Source organism: Diabrotica virgifera, chromosome 9, assembly GCF_917563875.1.
Source record: "Diabrotica virgifera virgifera chromosome 9, PGI_DIABVI_V3a".
Classification (NCBI taxonomy): domain Eukaryota; kingdom Metazoa; phylum Arthropoda; class Insecta; order Coleoptera; family Chrysomelidae; genus Diabrotica; species Diabrotica virgifera.
In genome coordinates this window covers 139353486-139372758 of record NC_065451.1, presented here as the reverse complement: position 1 = coordinate 139372758, position 19273 = coordinate 139353486, and the positions used below count along the sequence as shown (strand labels likewise).

General features: G+C 30.9%; 1 protein-coding gene across 1 annotated transcript; it reads right to left on the bottom strand.

Moving 5' to 3' along the window:
* Positions 1–18027: 18027 nt before the first annotated feature.
* LOC126892757 (uncharacterized) lies at positions 18028–18987 on the bottom strand. Its single transcript, XM_050662440.1, has 3 exons — positions 18679–18987; positions 18538–18613; positions 18028–18483 (listed from the first exon to the last, which is right to left on the bottom strand). The coding sequence occupies exons 1-3, from the start codon at positions 18920–18922 to the stop codon at positions 18480–18482; spliced, it is 324 nt and encodes a 107-aa protein (XP_050518397.1). The 5' UTR covers positions 18923–18987; the 3' UTR covers positions 18028–18479.
* Positions 18988–19273: the final 286 nt, after the last annotated feature.

Sequence of the window (19273 nt, the reverse complement as noted above, 5' to 3'; positions counted from 1 at the left end):
CTTCGACCACCACCGATATTCTACACGACGTGTTTCGAGCTCATGTCAAGCTCTCGTCAGGAACATCTAGGCGGATGGTCGAGGTGTAAGAAAATGCTTTTGGCCTTTCTGGTAATAATAAAATAACCAGACTTCAGTACACTTGGTACGACATCTATATGAATTAAATGAAAAGATTTCTCTGGTATACAGAAGAAATCTTTTCCGTAGCGGACGCGAAAATGTAAATTTCAAAGTCTTCATAAAAGACGATGAACGACAAAAGACACCTCTTTGTGTCACAGATTTGTCTACAAAGCCACGTTATTCGCTACACTTTCGTCAATAACGGAGAAAAACCGTGATATGAAAGGAAACGGCGATTGCATTTTATTTCACTTCGACCACCACCGATATTCTACACGACGTGTTTCGAGCTCATGTCAAGCTCTCGTCAGGAACATCTAGGTGGATGGTCGAGGTGTAAGAAAATGCTTTTGGCCTTTCTGGTAATAATAAAATAACCAGACTTCAGTACACTTGGTACGACATCTATATGAATTAAATGAAAAGATTTCTCTGGTATACAGAAGAAATCTTTTCCGTAGCGGACGCGAAAATGTAAATTTCAAAGTCTTCATAAAAGACGATGAACGACAAAAGACACCTCTTTGTGTCACAGATTTGTCTACAAAGCCACGTTATTCGCTACACTTTCGTCAATAACGGAGAAAAACCGTGATATGAAAGGAAACGGCGATTGCATTTTATTTCACTTCGACCACCACCGATATTCTACACGACGTGTTTCGAGCTCATGTCAAGCTCTCGTCAGGAACATCTAGGTGGATGGTCGAGGTGTAAGAAAATGCTTTTGGCCTTTCTGGTAATAATAAAATAACCAGACTTCAGTACACTTGGTACGACATCTATATGAATTAAATGAAAAGATTTCTCTGGTATACAGAAGAAATCTTTTCCGTAGCGGACGCGAAAATGTAAATTTCAAAGTCTTCATAAAAGACGATGAACGACAAAAGACACCTCTTTGTGTCACAGATTTGTCTACAAAGCCACGTTATTCGCTACAGAATAACGTGGCTTTGTAGACAAATCTGTGACACAAAGAGGTGTCTTTTGTCGTTCATCGTCTTTTATGAAGACTTTGAAATTTACATTATCGCGTCCGCTACGGAAAAGATTTCTTCTGTATACCAGAGAAATCTTTTCATTTAATTCATATAGATGTCGTACCAAGTGTACTGAAGTCTGGTTATTTTATTATTACCAGAAAGGCCAAAAGCATTTTCTTACACCTCGACCATCCACCTAGATGTTCCTGACGAGAGCTTGACATGAGCTCGAAACACGTCGTGTAGAATATCGGTTGTGGTCGAAGTGAAATAAAATGCAATCGCCGTTTCCTTTCATATCACGGTTTTTCTCCGTTATTGACGAAAGTGTAGCGAATAACGTGGCTTTGTAGACAAATCTGTGACACAAAGAGGTGTCTTTTTGTAACAAAAATAAGAAAACTTCTGTTGGAGTGAAAGTAAAAAGAAAGATATACTCCAACAGAAGTAAGGAAAAAAAAATGAAAAGACTAGATAACTAAATAGTTGTGGCTGAAAAGAAGAGAATGTGGGGTGTGTAAAGAAAAGGGTGAAGTGGCTTCTAAGTTGAGAAGCCGCAATAGGAAAAATACTACTAAAGTGTACTGAAGAAAGGGGGATTAGAAGGGATAGAAGTAGAAGTGGGAAGAGACAGAGGCAAACTGAATAGAGTTGGCTAGCAAGAGATGCAAGAAAACCACTTGACACTCAAGGATGGATACGGCTCGTTTGCATGCCTGTCGAAGAACAGTAGCTCTATGTAGATAGTAATGATGACTAAAAGGTGAAATAATAAAATAATAAGGTACTGAAAAGGAATGAAGATGAATAATTTCTAAAGACGAACAAGATAAATAAATCTAACAAATCATGGGCGCCATGAAAATGATCTTCGATCATTTTCCCAGGTATCTTACACTGCTGTCAAATATTAAATATATCAAACCTGTAATAACAAACATAAAGGAATAATAAAATTCATGATATACAAAATAAATAAATATTTATTAAAATAACTACTAGATTTTTAACAATCTCTGAGTTAGACAAGCATATATCATGTAACTCTAAAATGACAAGTTATACAAGAAGCTATACATATTTTAAAGATAACAACAATAATGTTATCTGTTATAAACTTAAATACCTGTTACATATATATATATATATATATATATATATATATATATATATATATATATATATATATATATATATATATATATATATATATATATATAGGGTACAAAATTACATAAGTCTTCTACCAAATGGTTATAGTACGCCTGCTACGTACAACTAAAGGAAACTGACAAAGATGAAAATACTACAAATAAATAGGCCCAAGCCTCACTAAGGGAAAATACAATAATGAATAAATAAAGTTAAATATACAATTGACTAAAGTAGAAATGAAGTTGAGATAAATACCGACGATGACCTAAATTAACCGAACAAATGGAATAAAGCGAATAACAGTAAAATATTTGGGAAACAAGCTAGTAATATTAAAAAATAAATTTACCCGAATTACATAAACCAATATCAAAGCAATAATAAAGTATTAAAAACCTAATTTTCTCTAGGCTTATTCCTGTGCACAAGAAGTTACCGTAGATACAAAGTTTGGGAACCAAATAATCTAATATACAAATATGTCAAAAACAAAAACCAGAGGTAACCTAAATCTGGAAAAAAAATTAATTAACATGGTGCATTAAATCAAATGTCTGAAATATAAAAAAAAACCAATAGTTACTAAAACACCTCACTAAATGTTCCCAAACGAGGTTGCGGTTGCATCCTAGAAAATGATGCACCAGGATGGTGCGACCCCATGACTCCTGTAGGCCCAGGTGCCAAGACGAAAATTGAGCTGGAACGCTCCCATAGCTTGTTCCCAAAAAGACGTATTCCCTGGCGACTTATGGTTGGAGATTGGCCTCACAGTGTTTCGAGGTGTTTTAAGTTCTCACATGGGTGGCTACAAAAAACATAACTTCCGTTTATTTCAATTTCCCAAGTATACAATAAATCAAAGAAAAGGAAGAAAAACTAGGAAAGTGTTTTTTTTTTTGAATAGATAGTAATAAAAAACACACCAAAAAGAGACCTCTTAATTACTGAAGTACTTGACCTTGACAAAGTTTATGTGAGTTCTCATTACAGACATGTGGATTTGGAATAAATATGATTTCTTTAAAGTAATTATTATAGGGTACTTATAAATGATATTAGAAGTTACTTTAGTATAACCAAAAAAAATTAAAACTATTAGAATTTTCTCTGGATGAATATTATCTATAGATATGGGACTAATTAAAAGATATTACTTATAGATAATAGAATAATTAAAAGAACAATTCACTGATTAAATTTACACATCGCACACATCAGAAAGAATATATTTTTTTTGTCACCTGGAACAAGAGTGACAACAGGTGGTTATAAAAACTATTTATAAAAAACAGATATTGCTATTTACCGTGTGATACGATGATGTTGTGCAGAAATCCCATTGGATTAATTACTTTTTCCTTCCACAAATAAGTTTTTGGTGATCCAAACTCCAAAATTCACATATTGGAGGTCTAACCTCTAAATTTGACCTACTATTTGCACACGCCACCCATCCATGCTCGTTGAATATCCAACCACAAGTGCCACGTGCCACGGAACTTCTCCCTCACCTTCCAAGAGGAGCATCTCAAACGACCACAGAACATGAATTAAATGTCACGGAACGATTCTACAATTGTTCCGCAGACGTCGACGTGTGACGTCACATAAGTGGTCCTTTACGAGAAAGTTACAGAAATTAATTGGGAGGTCAAGAGAAAATAATTATAAAAAATAATTAAAGAGCTAAAATTATATTATAACGGGTGGACCGTTACAATCCCCTTCTACTCGGGAAAAAAAATTTATCAAAGAAATTTTTTTTTAAACCTCAAAATATAACAAATAAAATTTACACTAGTCTAACAATCCACGTTGATTCGCAAGATTACCAAGGAGCATAAACTAATGATCAAGGAAAAATAAACAAATATATGACTCAAATTCATACTAAAATGTTACTATGTTACTCTCTGCTACCAAATATTGACATAATATTGCTTAAAAGTCAAAACAGAACTAAATATTGCACTAAAGTTCATGATAATGCTAAGTGTCGAATTGGGCACCAAACCAAAATTGAACTATCCATGGACATCAGATTTATAAAGGATATATCCAAGGACGGAACAACCAGGAAAAGGTGTGAGCCAATTCGAACCATATCACAAGTAAATATATCAAAGTGAATAAAAAAACAGTAACTAAAATAAGTAAAGAATTGAACACTTTATCCAAAACTGAACTAACAATGGACACCAGATTCATAATAGTATATCCAGAGAAGAACAATCAGGAAGATTTATGGAACAAGTCTCACTAATGTCAAATAATACCAATAATAAACATACCAAAGGAATCCAAAACTCAATAACCAAAATAAATGTGGAATCGGACACTTAATCCAAAGTCGGACTATCAGTGGACACCATATTCATAAAAGGCATATCCAAAGTAGAACGACCAGGCAAATTTATGGACCAATTCACACCAATGCTAAACCACATAAACAGATCAGGTCTACGTACACCCACATCCGGTGATACGAACCTATCCAACCAAATACACAAAATAAATGAAGAATCGGACACTTATCCAGAATCGGACTATCAATGGACACCAGATTTATATAAGAGTATATCCAAAGAAGAACGATCAGGCAAATTTATGGACCAATTCTTACTAATACTAAATAAACTAAATTATTGGATCCAATGGTAACTAATACTGCACAAAATAAATAAATTAGGTCTACATACACCCTCATCCGGTAATATGAACCTATCCAAACTAAGTAATCAAAATAAGTCAGAATAAATATTGCTAACAGACTAAGTAACAGAGATGTAACCTAACTAAATCAAAAGTAAGATAAATACCTAATGTGTATTGACTAAAATATTATAGAAACTACATAAACTAATTCGTGCTGGTATTCGCGAACTATAGCATGTTGCTACAACAGATATGTGAGAATAACCAGACGTAGATAAAGTACCAATAATGTAAGAATAAGTAAGAAAGAAAAAGAATAAATGATGAACTCATAAGTTTTATGACACTATGATAAGTGATAGGAAAAAAAAATATGTGATAAGTGATAGGAAAAAAAATTGACGAGAACGGGCAACCAATTTTAATTAAAACTGCAGATTCATGCGCTCTCACATACGTGGAATTATTCAGGAAATGTTCCAAAATCTAAATAACAAAACTAATGCCTAAGGAAAGAAGTGGGAATATACTCAAATGAACAACTCATTTGTCTAAACACTCCAAATACTGAATTAATGAACCTACTATGTATAGGTATAGTCAAAGCTTTGATCGATGAATACGTGCACACTAGGATATTTATCCCTCATCAGTCAAAGTTCCACATACACACTATGAAGTACGAGACATAATACAAATTAAATAAACCTCCCTATCAATTTGTAACAAAAACTGGAATAAGTGGACTAATTACAGGAGAATGGTTAGGAACTGATGATGAATAGACATCTGCATACTCTGCCATGAGGACATAGATTACGAAACCGGATAGCAATGGCCAATTGCTGAATTTCGAACCCACGTACTCACTCACTAGCATTAACAGAGTAAGGACAGGCTAGTCCACAAGAAGAAATCAATAAAAGACTTAAGAAACCATACATACTCACATCAACATTCCAATCTAATTCCAGAATCATAGTGTGTAGGATAGAAGGATATAAATTATTATAAAGTGTTTAAGATATTGGAGACAAATGTTAATAGAGTAACCCAATAACAAATTAAAAACCAGATCTTTCCAATATGGCAAATTCATAACTAGATATAAAAATAATATAAAAAAAATAGTAGGTAATCAAATATTCAAAAATATATAACACATAGGTAATCTGACATATGTAGTGCATAACATATAGTTCCATAATAATATCCATATTAACCAAGAGTAGATACTTGTATGAGTTCACCTATCCAAATATATAAATATATAATACTCAACAACCCTTCTAACTTAGGGGTTAGGTGTGCAAAAACTAGACAAAAATACAAGTGAAGTTTTTATTAATTGGATAATCCTACTGACAGGATTAGCAATTAATAATATTGACTCATAATAATAATTAAAATGCACCATACCTAATACCAAAAAAAAATAAACTCATACATAAAGTACTACATAATAATTAAATTAATAAGTAATAAATAAAAGTCATCAAAACTAAGTCAAAGATGAAATCAAGCAATGTATGTAGGTACCTGCATTATCAGATGGAAAAAAAAATTTAGACTAAAATTTCTAACCATACTAAAGATTGAGCTAAGCTAAAGACAAACAGAAGAAGAGATTAGCTTGAACAACACTGTTAAGGTAATCTTCTTCTGAAGATTGTTCTATAACTTAATAGAAAAATAGAATCAGTGTTTCCTAACTAATAAAGAATTTATATTTAAATCTCAACCTAAAGTATCTGATTTCTATGAGCATTATATTATGGTACCCACATTGATATAATATTATTATCAACAATAATAAAACTAGAAACTGAGATGGATAATGGAACTACTTTACCATACAATAATTATAATTGTTATGTTTAACACTACCAATTAAAGAAAAATAATTTGGATGACCATCTGTAATCATCCGAACCATGCGAATTCAACGTATCATGTGTAGAAGCTAATGTTGTGGACTGATTGTGCTTTGTGGTGTGTGCCTGTCTTACCAAACAACCCAAATATCAAAAATAACAAATATAAAATATAATCTAAAGTTTGTAAGACAAAGATACATATGGAGAAAATATTAGCGACACACCAACAAATCAAAAATGCCAGCAAAATATATAAATAATCAAATCAGTAAAGTAAATAAAATACCTAAATACTGAAAATAATTTCTAGTTAGGTGTAAAATATAACCACACTAGAAAAAAAAATATATGCATATATTCAACGATTAATTGTACGTGCAAACGCACTACCATTGGTAGAAGGAATAAAAATTTAACTAATAGAACATAATGTCAGTTATGTATACTCAATCTAAATACACAAATAAGTTTCCAATAAAAATACAAAATTCAAACTAAAATATGAGCTGTACCACTAAAACTAAAAATGAGGTATCGAAAATAAACTAATCAAAAACAAAGAAAAGCAGTATAAGTCTACCTGTTTAGTATTAATAAAATTTAAGACAAAAATAAATCAGAAGTAACATGTATACAAAGATATTAAAAAGGTAATAATACAGAAAATTCCCATAAAATAAAAATTAACTAAAAGAACTACTGTCTTAGAACCATAAAACGGTTGGCCCCACGTTGATCGCCAGTGTAACAAAAATAAGAAAACTTCTGTTGGAGTGAAAGTAAAAAGAAAGATATACTCCAACAGAAGTAAGGAAAAAAAAATGAAAAGACTAGATAACTAAATAGTTGTGGCTGAAAAGAAGAGAATGTGGGGTGTGTAAAGAAAAGGGTGAAGTGGCTTCTAAGTTGAGAAGCCGCAATAGGAAAAATACTACTAAAGTGTACTGAAGAAAGGGGGATTAGAAGGGATAGAAGTAGAAGTGGGAAGAGACAGAGGCAAACTGAATAGAGTTGGCTAGCAAGAGATGCAAGAAAACCACTTGACACTCAAGGATGGATACGGCTCGTTTGCATGCCTGTCGAAGAACAGTAGCTCTATGTAGATAGTAATGATGACTAAAAGGTGAAATAATAAAATAAGAATAAGGTACTGAAAAGGAATGAAGATGAATAATTTCTAAAGACGAACAAGATAAATAAATCTAACAAATCATGGGCGCCATGAAAATGATCTTCGATCATTTTCCCAGGTATCTTACACTGCTGTCAAATATTAAATATATCAAACCTGTAATAACAAACATAAAGGAATAATAAAATTCATGATATACAAAATAAATAAATATTTATTAAAATAACTACTAGATTTTTAACAATCTCTGAGTTAGACAAGCATATATCATGTAACTCTAAAATGACATAAGTTATACAAGAAGCTATATATATTTTAAAGATAACAACAATAATGTTATCTGTTATAAACTTAAATCCTCTTACATATATATATATATATATATATATATATATATATATATATATATATATATATATATATATATATATATATATATATATAGGGTACAAAATTACATAAGTCTTCTACCAAATGGTTATAGTACGCCTGCTACGTACAACTAAAGGAAACTGACAAAGATGAAAATACTACAAATAAATAGGCCCAAGCCTCACTAAGGGAAAATACAATAATGAATAAATAAAGTTAAATATACAATTGACTAAAGTAGAAATGAAGTTGAGATAAATACCGACGATGACCTAAATTAACCGAACAAATGGAATAAAGCGAATAACAGTAAAATATTTGGGAAACAAGCTAGTAATATTAAAAAATAAATTTACCCGAATTACATAAACCAATATCAAAGCAATAATAAAGTATTAAAAACCTAATTTTCTCTAGGCTTATTCCTGTGCACAAGAAGTTACCGTAGATACAAAGTTTGGGAACCAAATAATCTAATATACAAATATGTCAAAAACAAAAACCAGAGGTAACCTAAATCTGGAAAAAAAATTAATTAACATGGTGCATTAAATCAAATGTCTGAAATATAAAAAAAAACCAATAGTTACTAAAACACCTCACTAAATGTTCCCAAACGAGGTTGCGGTTGCATCCTAGAAAATGATGCACCAGGATGGTGCGACCCCATGACTCCTGTAGGCCCAGGTGCCAAGACGAAAATTGAGCTGGAACGCTCCCATAGCTTGTTCCCAAAAAGACGTATTCCCTGGCAACTTATGGTTGGAGATTGGCCTCACAGTGTTTCGAGGTGTTTTAAGTTCTCACATGGGTGGCTACAAAAAACATAACTCCCGTTTATTTCAATTTCCCAAGTATACAATAAATCAAAGAAAAGGAAGAAAAACTAGGAAAGTGTTTTTTTTTTGAATAGATAGTAATAAAAAACACACCAAAAAGAGACCTCTTAATTACTGAAGTACTTGACCTTGACAAAGTTTATGTGAGTTCTCATTACAGACATGTGGATTTGGAATAAATATGATTTCTTTAAAGTAATTATTATAGGGTACTTATAAATGATATTAGAAGTTACTTTAGTATAACCAAAAAAAATTAAAACTATTAGAATTTTCTCTGGATGAATATTATCTATAGATATGGGACTAATTAAAAGATATTACTTATAGATAATAGAATAATTAAAAGAACAATTCACTGATTAAATTTACACATCGCACACATCAGAAAGAATATATTTTTTTTGTCACCTGGAACAAGAGTGACAACAGGTGGTTATAAAAACTATTTATAAAAAACAGATATTGCTATTTACCGTGTGATACGATGATGTTGTGCAGAAATCCCATTGGATTAATTACTTATTCCTTCCACAAATAAGTTTTTGGTGATCTAAACTCCAAAATTCACATATTGGAGGTCTAACCTCTAAATTTGACCTACTATTTGCACACGCCACCCATCCATGCTCGTTGAATATCCAACCACAAGTGCCACGTGCCACGGAACTTCTCCCTCACCTTCCAAGAGGAGCATCTCAAACGACCACAGAACATGAATTAAATGTCACGGAACGATTCTACAATTGTTCCGCAGACGTCGACGTGTGACGTCACATAAGTGGTCCTTTACGAGAAAGTTACAGAAATTAATTGGGAGGTCAAGAGAAAATAATTATAAAAAATAATTAAAGAGCTAAAATTATATTATAACGGGTGGACCGTTACATTTTGTCGTTCATCGTCTTTTATGAAGACTTTGAAATTTACATTTTCGCGTCCGCTACGGAAAAGATTTCTTCTGTATACCAGAGAAATCTTTTCATTTAATTCATATAGATGTCGTACCAAGTGTACTGAAGTCTGGTTATTTTATTATTACCAGAAAGGCCAAAAGCATTTTCTTACACCTCGACCATCCACCTAGATGTTCCTGACGAGAGCTTGACATGAGCTCGAAACACGTCGTGTAGAATATCGGTGGTGGTCGAAGTGAAATAAAATGCAATCGCCGTTTCCTTTCATATCACGGTTTTTCTCCGTTATTGACGAAAGTGTAGCGAATAACGTGGCTTTGTAGACAAATCTGTGACACAAAGAGGTGTCTTTTGTCGTTCATCGTCTTTTATGAAGACTTTGAAATTTACATTTTCGCGTCCGCTACGGAAAAGATTTCTTCTGTATACCAGAGAAATCTTTTCATTTAATTCATATAGATGTCGTACCAAGTGTACTGAAGTCTGGTTATTTTATTATTACCAGAAAGGCCAAAAGCATTTTCTTACACCTCGACCATCCACCTAGATGTTCCTGACGAGAGCTTGACATGAGCTCGAAACACGTCGTGTAGAATATCGGTGGTGGTCGAAGTGAAATAAAATGCAATCGCCGTTTCCTTTCATATCACGGTTTTTCTCCGTTATTGACGAAAGTGTAGCGAATAACGTGGCTTTGTAGACAAATCTGTGACACAAAGGGGTGTCTTTTGTCGTTCATCGTCTTTTATGAAGACTTTGAAATTTACATTTTCGCGTCCGCTACGGAAAAGATTTCTTCTGTATACCAGAGAAATCTTTTCATTTAATTCATATATATATATATATATATATATATATATATATATATATATATATATATATATATATATATATATATATATATATATGAGCAATATTTCTACTTTTCGGTGAATTTTGTGGGGAGGGTCCTCGGATTTTCTTCAAATTTTAGTATGTTATTGGACCTATTTAAAAAACGTTATCCTGAGAGTTACAGACCCCTAGGGGCCTTAGAGCTCTAGTTAGGGCCCGTCAAAGACCCAAAAAAGGTCGTTTTTGCCGTATATTTGACAGGCTGTATATCGGCTCCCATTTAACCGATTTTGACTTACCAAACGTCATTGTCTTTGTAATTTTAAGTAGTTTTTTCAGTGACAATTTCAAGGCTTTAGTCAATAACCCTGATTTTTGGGACCATTTTAAGTAACGCTAAAAATTTCAAAAAATTACTATTTTCAAAAATTTATCAAAAATCTAATTTTAATCTGGACGACAGTTAAAAGGTATTAAAAAGGGCTTTAAAATGGTAATTTGTGAGTTAAAATCCATTCAGTAGAAGTGGAGATAAAACAGATTGAAAATAGACATTTTTGTAAAAATGGGGATTTTACGCATTTTCAAAGTGCTGGCACCTTTTGGGGTATATATTAAATTGTACAAAAATTTTTTACAGGCACTTTTTTCATATAAATAATAACGTTTCATTGGAGATTTTCTTGGCCCGAGCCTCTATCTACCTTATATAGCCCTCTAAAAATGAGTATTTTGTTACTCAAATGAGGCAACTTAACAAACAACTTACGGCTTATTTCTATCAATCAGATAGCCTGAAGACTTTATCTATCACAGATTATAAAAGTACAGATTAAAACCTTTTATTTAAGGGGTCATACAAACTTCTAGGTAGCCTAGAAGTGCAGTTATGATATTTCAAAGTCTTAACTAAAATCAAAGTATCAATTCTGTGAACGCTACTTTTATAGACTAAGAGCCGCTATAGATGAAATTTGATAATTATTTTAAGCACGATAAAAGCCTAAAACTTAAATAGTAGAACCTAAAAGAAAAGCTATGAACACTCTGCCGTCACTTTTTAGAGGCACACACCTCGACAGTGGCGCATCAAACATTCTACTTATGGAGGGGATAAATAAATTAAAAGGTACCCTCCCTCACTCCCAGAATAATTTTTTTTATTTTTTAAAGTTATACGTGATTCAAAAATAAGACTCAGTGTAATTTCAACCCGCCTCCCCTGTTTTCCTACCCCCACCATCAAAAAGTTCATTTCTCGTTTTTTATTTTTTTTAGGCGGGATGTAATCAATTTTAAAATTTCAAAAAATTCACACGCATACTTGTGGCTTTTACAAAACATGCCTATTTTTTATAGACACGTAGGTTGAGTGACGTAACTTAAAAAAAATTATTTTTTATTTTTATAAACTTTTAAACGAAAAACTTTTTTTGGGGATGGCTGTTGGACTATTTTGTTTAAATCTTGTGTATTTTATCAAATGCTATATTTCTAATTTATTTCAGAAGTTTCCGTAAGGTTCTCCATCTTCAAAAATCCAAAAAATTGTTTTTCGAGGGGGTTTTTGGGGGTTTCAACGTATTTCTCCAATTTTTAAATATTCTACAGGACACAGTTACTTCAATTTACATATAACCTGTAAAAAAACATTAATTTAATCTATTTTGAAGTCTATAAAATAGGGAAAATCACCAAAAATCCCCTAAAAAACAGTTTTTTGGATTTTTTGGTGGTGGGGGAAGGGGGATGGGGTGGTGTGTTAAAATTACACTGAGTTTTATTTCTTAATAACGTAGAACTTTAAAAAATTAACAAAATTGAATTCTGCGTGTAAGGAAGGGTACCTTTTAATTTATTTATCCCGTTCATAAGTGGAAAGTTTGATGCGCCACTGTCGAGGTATGTGCTTCTAAAAAGTGACGGTATAGTGTTCATACGTTTTCTTTTAGGTTTTATTGTTTAAGTTATGGCCTCTTATCGTGCCTAAAATAGTTAACAAATTTCACCCATAGCGGCTCTTAGTCTATAAAAGTAGCGTTCACAGAATTGATACTTTAATTTTAGTTAGGATTTTGAAATATCATAACTGTACTTCTAGGCTACCCAGAAGTTTGTGTGAGCCCTCAAATAAAAGGTTGTGATCTCTACTTTTCTAATCCGTAATAGTTAAAGTCTTCAGGCTCTTTGATTGATAGAAATAGGCCGTAAGTTGTTTGTTAAGTCACCTCATTTGAGTAACAAAATACTCATTTTTAGAGGGTCATATAAGGTAGATAGAGGCCCGGGCCAAGAAAATCTCCAATACGAAGTTATTATTTATATAAAAAGCTACTTCTAAAAAAATTTTTGTACAATTTAATATATACCCCAAAACGTGTCAGCACTTTGAAAATCCGTAAAAACCCGATTTTTACAAAAATGTCCATTTTCAATCTGTTGTATATCCGCTTCTACCGAACGGATTTTAACTCTTGAAATATTGCTTTAAAGACCTTTTTATTACCTTTAAACCGCCGACCAGAAAAAGAAAATCGGATTAAAATTAGATTTTTAACAAATTTTTGAAAATAGCAATTTTTTGAAATTTTTAGCGTTACTTAAAATGGTCCCAAAAATCAAGGTTATTAATTAGAGACTTGAAATTGTCATTGATAAAACTACTTAAAATTATAAAGAAAATAACGTTTGGTGAGTTAAAATCGGTTAACTGGGAGTCGATATACAGCCTGTCAAATATAGGCTAAAAACGACCTTTTTTGGGTCTTTGACGGGCCCTATCTAGGGCTCTAAGGCCCCTAGGGGGCTGTAACTCTCAGGATGACGTTTTCTCAATAGGTCCAATAACATACTAAAATTTGAAGAAAATCCGAGGACCCTCCCCACAAAATTCACCGAAAAGTAGAAATATTGCTCATATATATATATATATATATATATATATATATATATATATATATATATATATATATATATATATATATATATATATATATATATATATATATATATATATATATATATATATATATATATATATATATATATATATAAGCAGTTAGGTAATATTGACTGACACTATGTAAAATCTTGTTAATTTTGAGGTTGCAGTCATAAATTTCAGGGGGCAGGATAAGTAAAACTCTTAGTTATTATCAAGCTTTCGCAAAATTTATTTGCTTCTTCAAGATATGCTAAAAAAGTTTTAGTAAATACAACGAAATTAAGATGATAAAAAATATTGTACATAAAAAGCATAAAAAACTTACAACGTGAGGTTAATCCATTAAATTTTTGGCATACATAACAAAAAAATATATAAAATTTCAAAATATATAATATGTACTAAATTTCAAATTAAATTGTCAAATTATTTTTCTCTTTTTAAATTAACTAAAATTAAGGCATTGTAGAAGATTAGGAATTAGATATAAGAATTTTATATATTTTTTTGTTATGTATGCCAAAAATTTAATGGATTAACCTCACGTTGTAAGTTTTTTATGCTTTTTATGTACAATATTTTTTATCATCTTAATTTCGTTGTATTTACTAAAACTTTTTTAGCATATCTTGAAGAAGCAAATAAATTTTGCGAAAGCTTGATAATAACTAAGAGTTTTACTTATCCTGCCCCCTGAAATTTATGACTGCAACCTCAAAATTAACAAGATTTTATATATATATATATATATATATATATATATATATATATATATATATATATATATATATATATATCTATTTTTTCTATATATATATATATATATATATATATATATATATATATACATAGTAACTGTAGCTACAGGCACCCAGTAAACCGACGTCAATGTAGCTCCCGGTGTATATTGTATATAATAAATATTGATATTTCGGCACCCCGAAAATATCTGATAAAGAGGCATCCAAGTTGTATAAAATTTTGATAACAAATTACAAACAGGCACCACGCAGCGTTGCCACATTTATGGGGGTCACATTAACTGTTTTTCTGCTTAAAATGTATATTAGTTATTTAAACTTGACACTGAGTTTACATGTTCATCTTATGTATGTAAAGGTGGGTGCAAGTAATTATCGCAATAAAAAAATATGCAATTTTATTCGAGTGAAGAAAGACCTCAAACGTTTTAAACTTTATTTTATTTTAAATTTGTGCTTATATTTTTATCAAAAATAAACTATCAAAACTGCATAAGAGAAAGACATACTTGCTGAACAAACAAAAAGTATCTTTTACTTTATAATATTCTACGAAAAAATATATTTGTTTGCTTATTTAACAAATCTCTGATTATAAGATTTAAACAAAGGTCTTATAAAATGAAAACTAATATTAAAAAATCCTCGTTGGGAGCACGTACAATAAAATTAACGAATATTTTTCAAAGCCTGTATTTAATAATTACAAGTTAAAAATATACAGTGTGTCTGCGTAACTTATGGGAAACTTTTTTTATATCAATTTTACGAAAAAAAGTTATTCTTTATAAAGTACTCTGCATAGTCTACAACCTAAGAAGCAATCATCAGATATCAAATTTTATCAACAGTATACGAGGTATGTCAAAAAGTATGAATTTCGCACAAGAGTATAGTGCTTTTATATTTCACAACATCGAAAATTGTCATTGAGGAAAGTTGTTTGTAATTAAAAATTATGTTATAATCTGCATTTACACTCTTCTAATTAAACAAAAATGTTTTTGAAAATTTTTCTCAAATCGCGGACACCCAGCATCATTTTTATTTATGATAGCTCCGTTATTATTAACTTTACGAAAAAAAGTTAATCTTTATAAAACGTCCTGCATATTCTAGCAACTAAGATAAAATTATAAGATATTAAATTTTGTCAATTTTATACACTTAAAAACTATGTTTCAATATGCAATTGCATCATTCTTGTTGAAATATTGTGAACTACAAAGGTATTTTACTCTTGAGCGAAATTCATATTTTTTGACATGCCTCGTATAAATTTGAATAAAATTGATATCTTATGATTGCATCTTAGTTTTTTGACTATTCAGAGATTTTTATAAAGAATAACTTTCTTTCGTGAAATTAATAATAACGGAGTTATCTTAAATGAAAATGATGTTGGGTATCCGTAATTTTAGGAAAATTTTCATTTTTTTTTTAATTAGAAAAGGTTGCCAATGCGAGTCCATTATACCACTGGATAAGGAAATGAGTCTATACTCGCAATCTTATAGTTTGTATGTTTATTAGTTGTTACAATCAAGGGGCGACCGGTTTCGAAGCTTACATTTTATGCTTCATCATCAGGCCCAGTACAAATAGTCTTCACGTGTACAAACTACTCGCTAAAATTAACAAAAAAGGCGAAATGTACATATATATAAAAATATAAAAACAACTATGTCTAGGTTGTGATCAAAAACACACCATAAAGCAAACCAACTGTGGAGTATTGAACTCAGTGTTCCATAAAGTGTATATTGTGACTTTTTTATATTGGGAGTGACCAGTCTGATGTAAATTGCTTGGTATATAAATTTTAATATATACTACCCTCAATCCTCAATTGCTTAAGGGTTGAGGGAGTGTAGACAAAAGTGTATAAATGATCAAAATACACATAAAGTTTTTTTTTCTCTTCTTTGCAATAGGTATGTACTTACATATCAGTACTTGGAACTGTTCTACAGCCAAGGATAATTTTTTCGGAAGTCACCAGCCCCATCAAAAAGCAGATAAGCTATATTTTTTGGATCTTAAGTTGCAAATGTATAATTTTTTGTAAGAACAGTTGGTTTTTGTCTTCAAACTTTTTATGCAGTTGTTTTCTTTAATGTTGTATAATAATGTTTGTATTGGTGTAAAAACATTTAAATATAAAAATTGGACATCACTCACAAATTAACATTCACAAAATTTTTATTGAAAAGTGGGTTTTTTCTCTCAGGATGCCATGGAGGTATTTTATTTTTTCTATTTCTTATATGTCAGATTTCCCACTACTTTTGAGTGACATATCTTCTTCTTTTTTTGAAAGAGCTGGTGACCACCGGTCTTAGGTGTTAAGATTGTACAGTTACTTACAAACAAATTATGTGCTGTGCAGCCAAATTATGTGCGCACATTGTGTGAGTATTATTGATACTTTGGCTGCACAGCACATAATTTGTTTGTAAGTAACTGTACAATCTTAACACCTAAGACCGGTGGTCACCAGCTCTTTCAAAAAAAGAAGAAGATATGTCACTCAAAAGTAGTGGGAAATCTGACATATAAGAAATAGAAAAAATAAAATACCTCCATGGCATCCTGAGAGAAAAAAACCCACTTTTCAATAAAAATTTTGTGAATGTTAATTTGTGAGTGATGTCCAATTTTTATATTTAAATGTTTTTACACCAATACAAACATTATTATACAACATTAAAGAAAACAACTGCATAAAAAGTTTGAAGACAAAAACCAACTGTTCTTACAAAAAATTATACATTTGCAACTTAAGATCCAAAAAATATAGCTTATCTGCTTTTTGATGGGGCTGGTGACTTCCGAAAAAAATATCCTTGGCTGTAGAACAGTTCCAAGTACTGATATGTAAGTACATACCTATTGCAAAGAAGAGAAAAAAAAACTTTATGTGTATTTTGATCATTTATACACTTTTGTCTACACTCCCTCAACCCTTAAGCAATTGAGGATTGAGGGTAGTATATATTAAAATTTATATACCAAGCAATTTACATCAGACTGGTCACTCCCAATATAAAAAAGTCACAATATACACTTTATGGAACACTGAGTTCAATACTCCACAGTTGGTTTGCTTTATGGTGTGTTTTTGATCACAACCTAGACATAGTTGTTTTTTATATTTTTATATATATGTACATTTCGTCTTTTTTGTTAATTTTAGCGAGTAGTTTGTACACGTGAAGACTATTTGTACTGGGCCTGATGATAAAGCATAAAATGTAAGCTTCGAAACCGGTCGCCCCTTGATTGTAACAACTAATAAACATACAAACTATAAGATTGCGAGTATAGACTCATTTTCTTATCCAGTGGCATATTATAACATAATTTTTAATTACAAACATATTTTCTTAATAACAATTTTTGATATTGTAAAATATAAAAGCACTTTACTCTTGAGCGAAATTCATATTTTTGGACATACCTCGTATATTATTGATAAAATTTGATATCTGATGATTGCATCTTAGGTTTTGGACTATGCAGAGCACTTTATAGAGAATAACTTTTCTTCGTAAAATTGATATTAAAAAAGTTTCCCATATTACGCGTTACCCAAGTTACGCAGACACACTGTATAAAAAATATAAAACAAAAATGTCTTTTTTAACAAAAGTCCATTTACTGTTGAATTTTAGATTAATTAAGAATCCTCCTTTCTCATTCTTGACTCATTGAAAATAAATGTCTTAACCTTTAACCAAGAAATATTTTCGAAATTAGGTTGATGTTTCTTAATAAAATCTTCGCATTCAACTTTTCTTAATGCTTTCTTCGATGCTATTTGGTTTGAAAAAAATCTTCGCATAATACGTTTTTGGTTACAAGTCCATTTTAGTCTTTCACCTAAAAACAACAAATTCAATAGCACATGAACACAATACTTTACAAAAGAGCTACCTTTTTTTTTGTGAAAAGTTGTCATCGGATTGTTGTATTTCTGGTACATTAACAATTTGGTGTATATCTACTTTATCTAAAAAAAAAAACAAACAAACAACAATTAGTTTCTAGTATATTTAAGAGACATAAATAATATACCAAAATATTTTTCTTTTTCGTCTTTTTGATACATTTTCTTTGATTGTATTTTCATTGATTCCTCTTGTCCTTTTTCTTTATTTTCTATATATTCTGTTTGCGACTCAAAGAATTCAGTTTCGGATTGCATAGATTCGTTAAATTCCATATGGCGTGGTTCATTCCCTATATCTAGTTCATCCATATTAATATCTATCTCTTCCAGTGTTTTATTTTTAAATTCAGCTGCATTTCCCTTTTCCATTATCTGCAAAATCTTTAACACTTTTTTAGAAATAAAAAGAATAAGTTTTTTTGATTAGACTCATAATTTACGCAAAAAAGCCATGTATAACTTTGAAAACTGTAAAAACCGCTAATTTTTTTCAACTTTGAAACTGAGATAATTCAATTTTTATTTATAATTAATTACTGCTAGGCCACAATGTTAATTGAAAACTTGTTTACTTTATTGTACCTAAACAGCTAAAGACAAAAATTTGATTATTTAATATGATTTTCTAAAAAATTTTTGCTTTCCAAGTATATTATAGTCCAATCAACAGCCATTTTCTCGTGGAATTTTGAGAACCAAGGTCGATTTCCTTTAAAATTT

Bases quoted from the DNA above. Each gene is read 5' to 3' on its own strand.
- LOC126892757 (XM_050662440.1), bottom strand. From the start codon at position 18,922: ATGGAAAAGGGAAATGCAGCTGAATTTAAAAATAAAACACTGGAAGAG. The intron at 18,614-18,678 runs GTATATTATTTA...TTTTTTTTTTAG, and splicing joins CGAAAAAGAAAAATATTTTG to ATAAAGTAGATATACACCAA.